At 36.3% G+C, this 18,272-nt stretch overlaps 1 protein-coding gene across 1 annotated transcript; it reads left to right on the top strand.

Moving 5' to 3' along the window:
- Positions 1-1,895: 1,895 nt before the first annotated feature.
- Positions 1,896-18,034, top strand: LOC109371882 (cyclic AMP-dependent transcription factor ATF-1-like). The gene is given in 3 exon segments (XM_019624641.1): positions 1,896-2,676; positions 2,764-2,916; positions 17,796-18,034. Coding segments are annotated over 3 exon segments (1,173 nt in total).
- Positions 18,035-18,272: the final 238 nt, after the last annotated feature.

Here is an 18,272-nt window from a genome sequence, read left to right as displayed (position 1 = left end):
CAACCAACTGCAGATTGAAAACAGTATCTTCCATCCGAGATTGAGAATCTGTGGATGTAAAGGGCCAACTGCATTCATTGTTCTAAGCTACTGTATATAAGGGGCTTGGACATCCAAGGATTTTGGTATCCATGGGGGTATTGGAACCAACCTCTCCCTGGGGTTAGCGAGGGTCAACTACAAAGTTTTTGGAGAGTCAAAAGTTATACCCAGTTTTCCACTGTGTGGGAGGGTGGGTTAGGGCCCTAACTCTCATGCTGTTCAAATGTCAACTGTACATTATATATTCTATATTCAAGCACATATGTGTTTTCATTCACAATTTTAATACAATCCATCCTTTTCCTAGGTATATCCTGCTTCTCTTACCACAGGAAAATATTATTTCCTGAGTAAAGTATCATTGCCTGATAATTATTCTGTATTAAAACAAGTTCTGTTCCAAAATTGTTAAAACTGATTCCATTTTGAAAAAACAAAAATTATTTTGGCAAATGCTGACATTACAAATAATTTATGGACAAGTTAGCACAAGAGACTGAATACTTTGAAAGACATTTTAAGAGGTTTCTAACATATATCCTCAATTTGGTTAGAAGCAAAATGATGTGGTTTAGATGCAAAAGATGTTCAAATGCATATTGTAGTTAAAAATAAAAGATGTATGATAAATTTCTATCAACTCATTTCCCACGTAATATATCTCTAAGTAGGCACCCCCTGCTGACTTTGCAGTACTTAACACAGAACTCAATGCATTATCCAGAAATAATACACTTGAATGAAAGGTGTTAGTAACCTATGTAAATTTCATTCAAAAAATTACAGTAAGTTTATGTTTACATCACACGTTCCACAGCAAACTTCTTAAAATAGGCGTGTCTAGCTCCAAAATCCTATAGTTCCCAGAAGACTGTCAATAGGATTAATCTCCTTCAGTTTTACTCATGCAATGACCACCCACCATTTTTCAGCCTCCATCTTCTTTCTCCCGATTCCCCAAACGGCAATCACTTCCTTACTTCATTATACAGAACTATTCAACAAACTTGCACACCCACACCTATTCTACAGGACCAAGCAAGGCCTATTTATCAGGACCCACTTTTCCTTAAAATGCCACTGGAGATGATGATGATGATGATGATCATGATCATGGCTATGGTGATAAAATCTTAACACTTAGATACATGCATTTTCTTATTTTATTTGTTAGACTAGATTTTATCAAGTTGATTTTTCTGAAGCCCATTTGGCAATCCCACATAGATAGCCATATTTATTGCATTTTAAAGGTAATCCTGCGGCTAATGCTAAATTCATTCCTCTGCACAGTTGCTTCCTTGGAACACTTTAGTCAGGCAGCGTGAGCTCAGTAATTTGTCTGCAGTGACCTACAACTGTAGAACCTGGGATGTTGGAAGATGCTTTTATAACTCTGAAGGCTCTTTGAACTTGGTCCTTTGCTGCCAGGCCCAAGAATTCTCCCATACTTCGGAGGTCAGCAGGAGCACACAGGTGCTCTAGGGTGTGAAGACCCTGGCATTTTATATCCACCCACTACATGCTCTTCCCAAAAACAGTGAAGAAAGGGAAAACTTATGACACTGTACATACATGAATGTTGAGCAGTAAAGTTTTAGGCTGGCTGTGCTAGGTCACAGATGGTGCTGGTGTAGAATTAAAATTTATATTTATAATTATTTATTTTAAAATTATAATGATGGGGGGAAAAAAATGTCCCAAGCTTGATCTGGGACAGAAAGTTACCACTTAACATATTTGACAACCTCATTCTGGGAAGCTAAAATGCTCAAGAAATTATCTGATGCACTTTACTAAGATTAAAATTTGTTCATGGAGGGTCAGCGGCAAGGCGGCAGCCACAGTTGATTATGGAAGATTCCCACAAGACGTCAGAGACAGCAACGCAACCCGGTTCAACAGCTCAGGGAGCTCATATTTCTCATATTGCTCAACAGATGTCATTAAGAGGATCTGCGCCAGTGACAATTGTACCTCTTCCTGGAGACAAAGTACAGGTTCAGGGGGTCATCCAGAGAGCTCAGTCTTCTGTAATTCACCCACCACACGTGCAAACGGTATCATCTTTATCAGAAAGTGAGGAGTCTCAGAACTCATCTGATAGTATAGGCTCCTCGCAGAAACCCCACGGGATCCTATAGCGCCCATCTTATAGAAAAATTTTGAAGGACATATCTTCTGAAGACACACAGGGCAGAAAAGGAGATGGAGAAAACCCTGGAGTTTCTGCTGTCACTTCTATGTCTGTTCCAACTCCCATCTATCAGACTAGCACCGGACAGTACATTGCCATTGCCCCAAATGGAGCCTTACACCTGGCCAGTCCAGGCACAGATGGAGTACAGGGACTTCAGACATTAACCATGACAAATTCAGTCAGTAGTCAACAAGGTACAACAATTCTCCAGTATGCGCAGACTTCTGATGGACAGCAAATACTTGTGCCCAGCAACCAGGTGGTTGTCCAAACTGCATCAGGAGATATGCAGACATATCAAATCCATACCACACCTTCAGCTACTTCGCTGCCACAAACTGTGGTGATGACCTCTCCGGTGACTCTTACATTTCCGACAACTAAGACAGATGACCCCCAATTAAAAAGAGAAATAAGGTTGATGAAAACAGGTTGTTTGAAGAACCTGACAAGTTGATTCTAAAATTTATAGAAGAGTAAAGGGCCAAGAACAATCAAAATATTCCAGACAAGAATCAGAGAAACTGCTCGAGAATGTCGCAGAAAGAAGAAAGAATATGTGAAATGCCTCGAAAATCGAGTTGCAGTCCTGGAAAATCAAAATAAAACTCTAATAGAAGAGTTAAATACTTTGAAGGATCTTTATTCCCATAAGTGTTTGATTCTTAAAGACTGTATTTTGTGGACTTGTCTAAGAATTAGATGGATTTTTTTCTGTTTAGTGGAGTTTTATAAATTAGAAGGTCAAAAATGAAGCTTTTATTTAGGCTTTTGCAACTCAGAGATAAATGTCTTATGCAAGAGATCTGGTGACAGAGGATAAAGTGGAAAATGACCTCAAGGAAGTTACTAGCACAACTGGAAGCTCTAAAAATTAAACATACTCAAGAAGCAGGAAATGAACTTGCATCAGTTTGAATTTTCTAAATAACAATCATTGTCAGTAATCTAAAAATCATAGATAAAATTTGGTAAATTGAAATTTTAAAAATCAATTTACCCTATAGGTTTGCATTTCTTACTATTTCCTAAAACTTACTTTTTTCAGTTGTGTGTATGTGTATATCTTATTTCTGCCAATAAATTTTAAATTACAAATATAAAAGAAGAGCTAATACATAACTAAATATGTAAATTATGTGTCTGAATACATATACTTGTTCTATTGTCAAGTTTTTTAAATGAGTTTTTAAGTTTGTTTATTGGAATCAGAGACTTTTTTGAGACTGGGTTATACTGCTTTTGAGGCCTTGTCCTACTTAAGGTACATGAATGGAGTGTGGTGATTTTGTAGTATTTTTAAATCAGAATGGAAAGAGAACTGTTTAAAAGTTTGATACTTTTAAATAGTTTGTTTTTTGGTTATTCTGGGAATTCTGGTGATTTTCTACAAAGATATAATTGTTTTTTGATTTTATATCTTGTAAGCAGTTGAATATACATTACTTATTCTGTTGTGCTTTAATAGAATGGAATGTTTACAGGCCCTTGAGGTGATATTAGAGTATTTTTTAAAAACCTTCTGAAGATGCATACCAAAGTTTCCCAAGAGGATTTTATAATCGATTTAATGTATGGTTTATCAGATTCTAAAATAGTACAGTTATTAAAGCCATTTTATGTTAGAGACTATTTTGTAATGTAGTGAATGGTACATTTATAAAAGTGACTGCCAATATATTTTTATAGCTAATCTTTATAAATTCTAAAGTTGAGTTTTTAATTATTTTAAATGTTTATATAGTTTGTTTAGTGAAAAAAAATATTTTGCATCTCAAAGTATCATTTTTATATTATGGGAAGTAAAGTTTCCAGATTGGCTAATATTTGAATTCTAAGTTTTGTATGCAGTTTATCCAAAGTTCAAAAATGCTATCAGTACACCAGTGTTTAACCTCTGTATTCCAATTAGTATACACTTTGAAATTGCACTGCAAAGCTACTGTGCGTTTCTTATACAATATGTATCATATTGTCAACTAAATTAAAGGACATTTGATAACAACAAAAAAAAGTTTGTTAAGGAAACCAACCAATCATCCCATCCCTCCTCTGTCCATCAGTCAAGGGTCTAGAGAATTTTAATCAGCATATTTTCTTTCAGTACCTCCTCTGACAATATTTATCTTGCCACAGTCTTTTCTCAGAAAATGTCCCTACCAAGAGGGAAATTGTTAAGTCTGCTGCACAGCAAGTTTTTAATAAAACTTTGACATGCACGTTCGGCAAACGATATTGCCTGAAATTATTTTTGAACAGTGGATAGTTCATGTTTCTGACATTACTCATGCATATTTGTGCGGGTTAACTCCCACTCACATTATGGATACATATTATTAGTAGGATGAATGACTGGAAAAGGTGGAGGTTATTTCTTAGAACTCTATACTTTCTCCATGATTCTTCTCTTTTTCAGAATAAAAGTTACCTTTCTTTGACATTTTTAGTTTCATATTAACAGGTTTACGGTTTAAATTAATCTGTCTCTCAAAAAAAAAGTACTTTGATTACCTCAGCCCATAAAACATTCAAAGTGTCTTCTGTAGTGTTCACAGAGTGTCCTGCTTATTAATCTGTAAAGTTTGGGTTTGGAGAGCCACTATAGGCTCTGGCAGCCAGTCTTTGAGGAACTGCATTGTTAAAACAAAATGCCTGTCTCAGTATGAGGCCATGATAAATCCTGAGAGAAACACTGCATCATTATCAAGTCAGTAGAGTAAAACTAAAACTTCTGCAAATAAAGAAAAGGCCTTGGGCGAGGAAATTTAGTGAAGAAAGGAAAGCTGATAAGGAGGCAAAGAGGAGTGCTAAATGGAGCTGATTATCTGGAGGCATTGATTTTAATCCATTGATGATAGGATCATTGCCTCAGACTAGAATAATTTATTTCTATACAAAGTTAACAGTTTCTTTCCCACTGGTAAAACGATACAAAAAATATTTCTTAAAAAAGCCACAGGGAACATTTTCTGAGAAAATATTGATACAAAGTGATTCTAAGCTTCTAACTGCTGTTTGAGCATATCTATTTCCTCCTTCTTCCTTTAGTTAAGAAAGCTTTATATAAAAGGTAGAAAAGAGAAATTTCCCTATCATAGCTACCGTGAATGTATGAAAAAATACAAATCATGATATTTAGCTGAGCCTCGATTATTCAGAGATACAATTTCTGAATTATCTGTGCTACTTTAAAGACTCTATCATGTAATCCTCAAAACAGCATAAGAAGTACACAACATTATCCTCACTTTTCAGATGAGAAAAATAAGACCTAGGTTGAATAAGAGGCCTACGAAAGATGTCAAAGTTCATGGGTAGTAGAGATAACACTTGAACCCTAGCTTGTTTCTAGTCCACAGGGGGCCCAGGGATGGGTTGCAGGAGAGGAAGCAAAGCCAGCATGCCCTGGGAAGAGAGAAGGCTGGAGGAGCCTCCAGAAAAACATCAAAGAAGAGCACATCTTCCTCTCTCTGAAAATTCTACCTTTCTCTGAGAAAGGTCTACAGTGAATGGATCCTAGAATTCATTTCCGGCAGGGGAATATAATGTAAAACAATCAGAGTAAAATAGGCTCAGCCCTTCTATGCTTGAGAGAGGTTAAAAAAAAAATACACTAACCCAGATTAAGAGTGGAAGCAGAGTCCAAAAGAGATACAGAGAGATTTCTCAGCTACTGAGAAAGAGCAATGTCAACAAAAGGGTGAATGGCTACAGATCAATAGCAAAAACTGTTAGACCAGGAGCAGAAGAAACCTCAGGGAATGTGCTGAATACAAACCTTCTTATCTTAGAAGCCATCTTGTCTTGCTCCCTGCTTGCTTGTACCTGCTGGCTTGTATTTTTCACACACAAGCCCATGATCACTGGACCTGTACATTCCCAGACAACGGCATGGAAACCAGGATACAGAGCAAGAGAACATGGCCACACCCCAAAACTCAGTGGTGATGATGATGCATGGAAAAGCCCCTGAAGCATTGAAGGGGGAACAGCCTTGGTTACCTCCCCCATAGCCCTCTTACTCAGGGAGGTTATGGTCTTTTCTAACCTGACCTCCCGCTGCTCAAACATGCCAAATACATTTTAATTGACGAATTTTGGTCTCCTGCGACTCATTCCTCAGCCGTGCCTAACAAAAACTATTCAGAATTAAGAGATTTTTCCAAATTAGAATAAATTCTTCAGAGTTGTCCTGATATTCTCCTCTTGCACATACTGGCCCTGATGCCACCTTATAGCACTACAGCTGTTTTATGCCTTTGAGCTAACTGTATCAAGCATTTGTTGGATCAATGCTTTGCAACAAAGAAGAGCTTGGCTTTTTTAATGGCAAGAAAAAAAAATCCTGTCTTCCTAATTCTGTAAACACAAAATTTGAGAACCTCAACTTTGAGACGCTCTTCAAATACAATCTTAATAAATGTCCTTGACATTTATGTACATGGTACATTTTTCTTTTTTTCATTTATATATTCCTTTGGAAAAATGTACAGAAAGAAATTAATGTTTGTTGGCTTTTGGTATTAACGCCTACTCTTCATCCTGATGAATAAGGGAATACAGATTTCAGAATTAATCACACGCCATAGTAGATAAATGTCAGATCCAAATACCAATCCTTTATTCCTGACTCATATTTTACTTTGTCTGTGAGCTGAGAATTCATTCATTTACTCAAGAAATAGTTATTGGGCTGGCCGAGTGGCTCAGTTGGCTAAGAGCGCAACCTCTGAGCAACAGGGTCGCCGGTTTGATTCCCACAAGGGCCAGTGAGCTGAGCCGGAGCTGAGCTGCCGCTGAACTGCCAACAGGTTAGCAAGATGGTTCAGCTGGTGAGAGCACGTGCTCCTAACAACAAGGTTGCCGGTACGACTCCCACATGGGATGGTGGGCTACGCCAACCCACAACTAAGATTGAACACGTCACCTTGAGCTGAGTGGCCACGAGCTGCCAAGAGGCAGCTAGATGGCGACTGGACTTGGAGTTGAGCTAGCTGGACCCTCCAAAACTAAGATTGAAGGACAACAACTTGGCTGTTCCCCTTCTCCAATTCCCCAACATTGTTTCCCTTCTCCAATTCCCCAATAAAATTAAAAAAAAAAAAAACAACGAAGAGTTATTGGACACACAAAATAGGTGGCAGAACTATGATGTAAGATAACGTGGTGAGACATCATAAGACCACCATCAGACATGCCTCATGACACTCAAACTATTAAGGATATGTCTCTCTCTCTATCCAGTGTAGATCATATTGTTTCTCTTTTTCTGGACTCTTACTTACAGCTGGTACTGCAAAGTTTAGGACTTACAATGTTCCAATTATTTTGTCAGTATCATCCCCCAACTAAATTACAGAAACAAAAATAATTATCATACATTTCTCCTTTTCTTTTAAGTTCCTATGATGCCATATGGACTGCTGGCAATAGGAAAGATACCTAATAACATTTGTTGATTGACTGATATGTGAATTACTAAGAGTTGAAAGTCAGAACAAAGTACTCCACAGTAAATACTTCACTCTTCATTATAAAATTCTTTAAAAACAAATAGCAATATCTGAGCAGTCTTTAAAGGTAACAGTTTTCCGGGTTGCTAGGGAAGAGTAAGTAAATAGGTAGAATGGCTTGGAGGCATGAAATAACATAACATATAACAATAATAAATAGTTAGTGGCTTCTGTTTCAGCTACTGTTCTGTGTGCTTACATATACTGATTCACCAAATACTTACAAGCACTCTTGAAAATCATACTACAATTATTCCAATTTTACAAATTAGAAATTTGAGGTGCAAAGAGTTTAGGTAACTTGACCAAAGTCACAATTAGCAAGTGACATAGCAAGATTTTGAACCGAGCAATCCATTCCCGAGTCCATGTTCTCAACCAGCCTACAATACCACACCTCAAACTGAAAGGGCTTTTTTTTGTGACTTGAGAATGTTACAAATAATGAAACATCAGAAAAGAGAGACAAGTTGGGGTCAGTTCTGAAGAATCAGTCACATCAAACTAGGTAGAAAGGAAGTCACTTCTTAAACAGGAATTTACGTAATTTTAAGAAAAAGGATGAAGACATTAAATTCATTTTTTTTAAGGAAACACTTTTGCAGGAGTATACAGAAAAAACTGAGGATGTGAGGTGGGTGGAGGGTTTTTTAAAAATAGGGAGGCAACATGATAATATTTAAAAGGTATAACTTGTGGAATCAGTCTGATGTAGGTTCGAAGCCTGGCTAGGAAGTCCATAGTGTTGTTTGCTCACTGAGATTTCCAGTTCTTCTTCCAGGCATACAGCCTTTGTCCTCGTTAAATTCAGTAATCCAGGCATTTTCTTTGACCAAAGATAGGTGAGTACAAGTTATATGTGTTTTTTCTGGGTGGAACACTTTAAGAAACATGGTAGGATTTGCCAGTACCCCTATTCCTAAAGTGGGAAGTTAACCATCAGTGTTTTCATCCTTAGAGATTTTGGTGCTTATTACTACAGCATATCTGAGCCTATCCTGAGAGATACACAGCTTTTAGCATTTAATAGTTTTATCATAAATATTTAACAACTCTGAGCCTGCGTACAACTGATAATAAGCATTGGAAACATGGTTCTAACACTGTTTCATAAATTAAATTCACTTATTTAACTCTCGAAGCCTCATGTTCCTTAACTGGAAAAAAAAAAATGAAGTGACACTATATAACTAATACAATTGTTCAAAGCTTAATTATGATAATATGTAAAAAACGCTCACAGAATCTCAGAGCAGGAACTCTGTAAATGTGCATTTCCTTTTCTCTTTCTTCTATTAATTCTAGTTATTCTCTTTTCAGAGAAAATTTTCCAGCTGGTGATCATAAAATTCTCTCTGCATTTTACTCCTTCCAGAAGACCTTACTGCTGGAAAAGAAATCTATATTTTACTAGAAGATATATATTTTTTAAGAATTTTTAATAGACTCAATTCTACAGTTCTACAAATATCCACTTTCTATTTTGTTAAACAACATTGTTGATCTGGCATGACTGAGTTTAAAAGAAAGGTTCTCAAGCAGTAAGAAAAGGATCAATGTCTCAAATGTATTTTTGCTATGGATGAGTTCAACTCTAATATGGTCATGAATATATTCCTCAGATACAATATTGAGCCACTCAGGTTTTATGACTAGGAGTAAAGAGAGGTTCAACTAACTGGGAGTAAGAATTAAGAGCCAGAGTATAAAGCAAACTTGTCATCAGGGAAACATCTCATTTTTACAGAGAGATGGAAGAAATTTTCCCACAGAGTATTTTTATTGTGAGAACAATTAAAATTTCTTTTCAAATTGAACTAGTTTAACTCAAGAAAATAATTTAACAAGTGTGGATACTTTTGTAAACATCATAACACCTAAGAAATATGCTGTAATTATTGCTTGTTAATGTTTTTAAGTCACCCATTCGAATTGTTTTTTATAAGTTTACTCCAAATTCTAAAATTGGAAACAAATGATTTAAGAATAAAAGATAGGCTAATGATGTTATGGGAAGGTACAGTTTCTATCAAAGATGCTACTATGATGGATTGCAAAGAAACATTTTCTTTTAAGGGAAAGAAAGGTAATGCAACAATTTTTTTTCCTGACTGCATGGTTAGATTATCCATATTTTCTATAAGCATTGCTAAAAGGAATAGGCATCATTATCAATTAATTTTGTTTATAATGAACAAAGTGTATTATGCAAAAATGATCTCAGTGTTGCTATTGATAAATAGGATGTTTAAATATATTGTGTAATTTAAGGCAAAATATAAATCAATACAAGTTCCTAAATAGGATAACAGTCTTCTTGATGATATTTCCGCATCTCTACTTTTCCCTAATACTTCAACCACTTCAAAGCTAAAGGGTGGAGATTTTCTTTCCTGGTCATGATAGAATAGCCAGACAAGTCCTTCCTTAAGCAAATCTAAAACTAGAAAAAATATATGAGGCAATGGTCACCAGCAATAACTAACAAGCTACAATCCTTTTGAGAAGAAGAGCATATAATGTGAGTTCCACATTCTCCCCATTTTCATGCCCCAAGGCAACTGCTGAAGTGCTGTGCAGAGAGATGGAGCCAAACTGAGCACACAGGTCTCACTGAACTGAGGAGGCTGACAGATCAGAGGCCTGCGCCACCCAAGTGCTAGCACTTGAATGTCAACTCTAACTGCAAAAAATAAATGAATATATATTTTTAAGAAAACTAAACTGAAAGCAAATTGTTCCTGAATGTCAAATCGAGTTCTCCTTTGAGTTGGAAGTCATGCCAACTACCTGTTAAGCAAGGACATTTCTTGCTAAGAGTAAAAAAATAAATATATGAAGTATGTTTCCAGGGGACAGTTCTAAGCTTTTTAATTTCCTTAAATTTTTTTTTTCTTTAACTATCTCTTTATGAAGGCAGACGTGAAAGGTAGCAGCACTTTATCATACTTGGTCAAGTTTGCAAAGTTTATCATTAATTCTGTAAAACTGACTAACTTGGTGCATTACATTAAGCATATATTTTCTAGAAATAGAAAAAGGAACATATTAACAAGACTGAATGCAAATCATTTATAGAATGATTTGAGTGTCTAGCCATCAAATAAAAAATATGACTTTGTATAAATGTAGATATGTAATAGGTTATTGATGCCAAGAGTGATATTATATGGCCCTCTCCTCCCCAAACCACGGTCTTTCACTCATCAGAAAGCCTGGTCCTCCCTCACCTCCCTCCAAGTTCAGAGCACGTACCACCTCAGCTGTGAAGATGCTGCCACATCTTAAGTTCCAAATTACTCTGAATGCATTTCCTAGGGGCACACTATAAATCATGGGTAAGTAGGTTGGAGAGTCTGAGTCTTCTCAATTATTTACTTACCTATTTGTTTCAACATTTATTAAGTGCTCTCCGTGTACAGGAAATTAAATGCAAAGGTATGGAAGACACAGTGTCTACCTTGAAGGACTTCATAAGTTATTGTTGCATAGTAGTAGGTTGTCTCATTTCTACCTCTACTATACCACACCACAGGAATGTTTAACCTTGCATGTGAAAATGTGTTATCACTATTTCCCAGGAATAGTAAGACCTGGAATCAGTTACTTCTTTTGAATTTTATGTTGTTCACATCATTCTAACAAAATCCCTAATATTACCATGAGAGCGTATATTGATTGAATATGGAAACCTTTAGATTTTCTGCAGCTCTATCATTCTTCTGAAGTTTGAAAGACAGAATGCAATATAGAAAAAGTAAAGAAGAAAGGTGACCAAGTAAGAGCCAAACATTACATAAGTATCTATGTTATCTACCAAACATGGCTCTAAGTGATGTGAAAGGGAATTATCAAAAACACAATACTGGCTTTTATGGAATGTAAAATTTAATTGGATACAAATATGATACATATGAAAATAGAACCAGCAATCAGTAACTGAACCTGGTAGGGATCAGAGGAATGATACAGATTTGTTATAAGTGCTGAGGAATGGAGAGAACACAGGACTGAACTCTATGTTTCAGATGCTGAATTAAGCTCTGCTTACCTCAGAGAACTAACCATTGCAGTGATCCCCTTATAATAAACAACTAAAGCTTCGCTCAAAGTTTGCCTAATGTTTCTCTAATGCTTAAATATCCTTTTGATATAGAAATTACCCTAATTTTGTAATCAAGGAAGTTGAACCCCAGTGATCTTAGGATGCGTGCCTGTGTTCATAAAGATATTAAGTGAAAGAATTAGGATTTGAAACCAAATTTGACTCACTCCAAAACTCCTCTTCTTTTCACTTGGGAACTTTGCCCCATGACCCTTCACCTATGGCCCTACAGTATTTTAGCTACCCATTATTGCAGAATCAGGGTATTAAAATAACTTTGCACAGAATTTTTCACTTTTAATGTTGAGCCTCCCAAAAATTCTGAGGAAGTCAAGTCAGTGTCTTTATAGCCTATAATGGAGTGATAATTCATTCTAGTTATTAGGTAACCTTATAAGTATTTGCTAAAATATCCTTTGCCAGACTGTGAGCAACGTCTTAGTCATCATTGTATCAGGTGGTCTTGTATAATGCTGGTCCCAGAACAGGTCCTTTGTAAATTACATTGCACTGGCTCTCTCAACCTATTTTTCTATCTTTCCTGATAGTAACAATACAAAATAATAGACAGAATGTTATTACATATTTAACATATATACTATAGTTTGTTTAAAAGGATCTCAGATAGACAGACTCCAGGTATAATACATATTAAGTGCTTCAAAACTGTATCACTAAGTAAATATAAGGTACTATTATCCATAGCATATTTCTATTAAAAGCCACAAGCACTATTTTGTTCATAACAGCTCTAGATAAAATTTACACACCCCTATTTTCACCTTTTGATCCTTATGGAAAAGCAGCTCAGGGATAATAATATATCATCTGAGCACTTGTTACATGTTATCTCAGTTAATTTTCACAGCATTATTACAAAGTAATTTGTATGCTTATTTTAAAGATAAGGAGAGTGTTATAGATAGGAGGGGTGTTGTGGGGGAGGGTGAAAAAGGTGATGGGATTACGAAGCACAAATCAGTAGTTACAAAATAGTTATGCAGTTGTAAAGTACAAGCATAGAGAATATAGTCAATAATATGGTAATAACTATATATAGTGCCAGGTGGGTACTAGGCGAGTCAGGGGGATCACTTCTTAAACTATATAAATGTCCAAAGACTACACTGTACACTAAAATCAATATGAAATAATACTGAATGTCAACTATAATTGAAAAATTTAAAAAGGGGGAAAGGTGAAGGGGAATAAGAGGTCCAAATTTCCAGGTGTAAAACAAGTAAGTCATGGGGAATATAGTTAATAATATTGTGATAGCATGGTACGTGTCAGATGGTTGTGGGGCTTATCATAGTGATCACTCCTTTAGGTATATAAATGTTGGGCAACTATAGTATACACCCAATACTAATATAATATTGCATGTTAGCTATATTTTAATTTAAAAATCTTAAAAAAATAAAAATTGAAAATAGTACAATGTCCTAAATAAATAAATAAAGATAAGGAGAGTGAGTTTTATAAAAGGTAAGCAACTAACATGACCATGGAACTAGTAAATCACAGGGATGAATTTCACTTCAAGCTTTCTTGGTTCCCAATCTTCTTCTCTCAAAAGTGCCTATATTGAGGGTGGAGCCATCCTAAATAAATGCCATAGGAGCTAAAATTTGCATTCATTTTTTATATCTCTAAGAATCCTAATCTTAAGGCTCTATGCTGTGCAAATGTTCCTTCAACTTTTCACTATAAATAAAGAAAAATAAAGTTTAATTTGTACGCTAAATTTTTTTTTTTTTTTAGCTGAGCCATCCTGCCACCTGTTGGTAGCTCAGCGGCAGCTCAGCTCGAGCTGGGACTCAAATTACTGTTGCTCAGAGCTCACACACTTGAGCAAGCTCTTCACCAACTGAGCCACTCAACTGGCCATGTATGCTAAATTTTGAAACAGACATCATGTTTAGGAATTTCCAGCTTAAGACTCGGGTTGGTGAAAGGAGTAGACAATTAAGTAAAGAGATGTACTGGTGACATGAATGCTCTAAAACCCACAACACTTGAGACTCAGCCAGTGAACAGGGCTCAGTTACCACCTTGTGAATCAATTACCCCAAAAAACTGTAGAGTAGAATAATAATACAAGCACTATCAGATATTGCCCAAACTTAAAAGAATACCTGAATCTTTATATCCCAGTCCCAGTGGGAAGCAGCCTGAATTACCTCAATCTGCTAAAAAAGGGTAGTATTTAGGTAATGTCTGGTTAAAGATAACCTGTTTGAGTAAAGATGTGAAAAGAGGTTAGCGTGAAAGATCAAAGGTGGCAGAAACCTGTTTGTCTAATGTTGCATATCCATCTCCTAGAACATAGTAAACATCTATATTACTTTTCGAATGAACTATGCCAATAGAAATACAAGGAAATGCATGTACATGGCAAGTGACTGTTTCTGTTTTAGGGTGCGCATATATTTTAGGTCGTGCTTGACTTTTCAGACTGACCAATGACAGCTCCAAGAGGAGGTTTTCCAACCATCCATGAACTCAAATAGCTCAGCAAACTTTCATTAACTTCACTGTGTCAAATTAACAAATAAGATAGGGTCACTTTGCTCAAGTTCATGCATGCCCAATACCAAAGCACTGCAGTGAAGTCACTCTGCAATGCACGATGGAAAGACCCACCCTTGAGTAAGACTGGCTGCACCTCCACAGGAAACGTGGCTAGGACCAAGAATGAGGGGCAGGTAGAGCAGACGCTTATACCCAAAGGACCAGCTTTGCTCCAAAGACTTCTATCTTTGTCTGATAAATTTTGCTTTACAGAACGTAGAGGCCTGGTGAGTTCCAATTTCAGCAACTCAGAGAAATTTCACCACCTTCACAGTATGAGGGCAGGTTCAGTGCCTACAATCCATACACTATTAATTTTATTAGGCTGCCACACCGAGCAAGGGAGTCTTAGCATATCTTTGAGAGTACAGGCTCAAGGAGGAATCTAGAAATTTAAATTTGTGAACTACAACACATTCTGCAATCTTCAATTTTAATTTCTCCTTTTAGTCGTTTTTAAGTAGACAAGAAGTAGCTCTATAATATTCTGTATATGCAGGTGGACACCCACATCCACATGTCTATTCCTTTCCCAGCTTTCCAAGCCTAAAAGAAAAACCCAAAAGCATTAATTTGAAAGCATTTACAGTATTTCTAGCCTGGGAAATGTTATAGACATGCTCAAAATTAATTTATAACCTGACGACTACATCTTATACAAGAGTACTCAGATTCTGTCCAATGGAAATGGCTCAAATTGGCCTTAGAAAGGTAAAAAGCCTCCAAATTATTGCCCTAGGGAATCACACAGCTGACACTAGTTATTCTGAAAAACACTGCCTTTATTTACACTGCTGTTTTTGAAGTTCGTTTCTTCCACATCATCCAAACCATTCTTGGCATTCTGTAGGGAGCTGAAAAACATTCCTGGGGACTAGTATAATACAATAAAAGCAACAGGCAATTTTTGTTGAAAACATCATCAAAAAACTCCAAAATACTTATGACTTGGAGCTATGTTCTTTATACAGGGTGACTGCCAGGTGCTGGAAAGTTTTTTGTTTGTTTTTTTCCCCTGCCTTAATTCTTGCTGATGCCCAGATTTCCAATATCAAGAATTTATCAATTTAGCTGGAGGCTTTGATCTTTATTAAACTGCAAATTCCCCAGGGTTAGTTTTAGTCCTTGTGGTTCATTTACTTCTTACTTACTGAGGCTTCAGAAGGAAGACTTTGATGAGAGGCAGGGAGAAAAGTTGAGGTTATCAGTACTGGCGATGTCGCTTCATCATTAAACTGAAGCATGACCCCAGCAGTCACAAAGGGCTCATCTTAAGTTTAGCTTTTAACAACATCTACAAGGCATCTACAGTTTCAGTGCAGCTATATAAGCACTAGTAAGACATTTTATTATACCAGCCTTCAAGGAAAACCTATTCTAGTTAGAGAGAACCCAGTTTAAAATCTGAGAATAAATTCATGTACCAAATGAATTCCCATTTTGTATTTACATTGTTTTTACTTATTGTGGAATTGTTTGTGAAATCCTTAAAAGTCCCTAGAATTTATATGTAACTACTATAATTATTAAAGGAAAATAGAAATTAATATCAGAAACTATGTCCTAAATGAGTCAATGTGTACCTTATATCAAAATCAGCCCATCTTATTTTTATTAATATCCCTCTTCTTTTTAGCCTATCCATCAAATTTTCATTTATTTTATAAAAGTGTAAGTTATATAACTGAAGAACAGGGGGAAATGTAGATTAGGTATGTTTAGTTTCTAACCCTGACTGTGCGTCTGTATAACCTTAATTAGGTCATTTATCATCCCTGATCTTTTTTTTCTTATAAATTAACAGAAGTCAATGATTTAAAAAATATCATCAAGGTCTAAGTTTATTTGATAATGTTATATTCTATAAGGTTTAGGCTATTGGTTGTAAGGTCTAGGATGATTCGCTTGCTAGTTACGTTGAATGGATCAAGACAGACAGACCCCTGTAGGGAGGTACAAGAAAAACCAGGGGTCTTTATGTGTAACGCTCATTAGAAATGCATGTAGTGAACTTGTCACTGAGCTTTGAGAGTGGCACTTGCAAGTGCTTTTTATGAGTTGAGTGAGTTTTAACATAAGTATCAGGTATTAGGGGATAGTGAGACCTTATTTAATCAATTAATGCTCTTCTTACTTTAAGGATGTGCCCACTGTTTTGGATTTTTCTAATTATTGCAAATCTGACTTCCATGCTATCTTGTCTTAGAACTTGTAATATCTTGTAATAGAACTATAATGTCAGAACTTTTAGCTTATTTCTACATTCTAGGAAGGCCACATTCATTAGATGGCTTTTGTAATTTTTAGAGTAGGCATTTTAGCTATATGCAAAAAGTAAAAATTAATGGGCAGCCAGGCAAAAATATTTTAAGAAGTCCTTCCTCCTTTAGAGAAAGTTTTGACCAACTTAAAGTTTTCTCTTTAAATAGAATTAATCAGTTTCTTTTTATGAGCTTTTTAATTAAATAATATTCAACTGACTTGAACCAAAGTTTAACTATGATATCTATTTTTTTATTAAATTGATTTTTAGTCTTTGAACTATAAATTTAAATTTTGTGGACTTGGCAAAATATATTAGTGTTTCAAAATTCTAAATAATATTGCAGGGATTACTTTTATACTTCAATTAGAATGAGTATTTTCTTTTCCATTCCTCAGAAACGCTCATATAAATGCTATAGGGGAAAAAAAAAAAGAACAATTAGGGACATTCTAACTGATATAAAAGTATGAAATGAAACTTAATAAAACACATGACAGTGTGTCTTCTTGACAGTTTTAATTCTTACCTAAAGTAGGTTTGCCCCCTTCTTCCTCCTGCCATGTTGCGAGCCGTCTCAGAGTAGTGAGACTCTAGGCTGACTGCAAGTGGAGAATGGAAGGTGGCTGCAGACCCCCACGTTCTGTGTGCTGAGGAAAAGGCTGCAAAACTGCATGTTGGGTGAACAGCAGAAGGGGAACTGCCAGAAAAGCATGTAACCCAACCACGCCCAGCTCATCTCCAGTGCCACGGAAAAGCAGAAGTTCCTGAACGACAACCACCAGACCCTCAGATGTCACTGTCTAATTATGGACTTATGAACTTTGGACCTTTCCACCATGGACTTGCTGACAGTTGCTATTTGCCTCAGTTTCACCTTAAAATATATTATCAGTCTATGCTATGTAATCATGTAACTTCTTGCCAAGAGATTATCTCACTTCCAAACCCTTACATCAGGGACATGGGTTCCTCATTCCCCAAAACCCCCTACCAGATTCCCTATACTTAGCTAAGAAATTATTGCAGGCAAAAGAGGAACTTGCTCTCTATATAAGCAGTGCACCTTTAATAAATGCTGTCACTTTCTGCCATCAGCAATTAGTGAACCTCCTAATCCTAACTTTGGTGCCTGTGCCATCTCTTTTCTCAGTTCCTCGCATCGATCAATACTGCTCAGGGACCCTTCAGTGGGTTCCTGGCCTGATCACCCAGGTGCCCCGGCTATCGAGCAGGCTCTCAACACTGCCACTCCTCTATTTTTTGAACTTCTGATAAAATTACATGCTGTGTTAAAGGAAAAGATGCACTCAGGCTACAGAGAATATTTTCCCTAAATTATATTTCTTTTATACATTATTAAATCATTTTCCTATGAACCTCAGGATCTGGGCATGTACTTTTGTGGGGAGCAGGCTGTGAGCTGACAGGGTCCTCACAGCCTGTGGAACAGTTCAGGGAACATTCCACTCCCACTGATCCAAGAAGAAAAAAGAATAGCTGAAGCCGCAGGAGCTTCTGCAATGTGCATAACAAAATGTAACCTGCTTGTGCACTTAGAGATGTGCATAACAG

Source organism: Hipposideros armiger, unplaced genomic scaffold (assembly GCF_001890085.2).
Source record: "Hipposideros armiger isolate ML-2016 unplaced genomic scaffold, ASM189008v1 scaffold_597, whole genome shotgun sequence".
Classification (NCBI taxonomy): Eukaryota; Metazoa; Chordata; class Mammalia; order Chiroptera; family Hipposideridae; genus Hipposideros; species Hipposideros armiger.
Note: the sequence above shows the minus strand (reverse complement) of the source record. Positions and strands in the feature narration are given on the sequence as shown.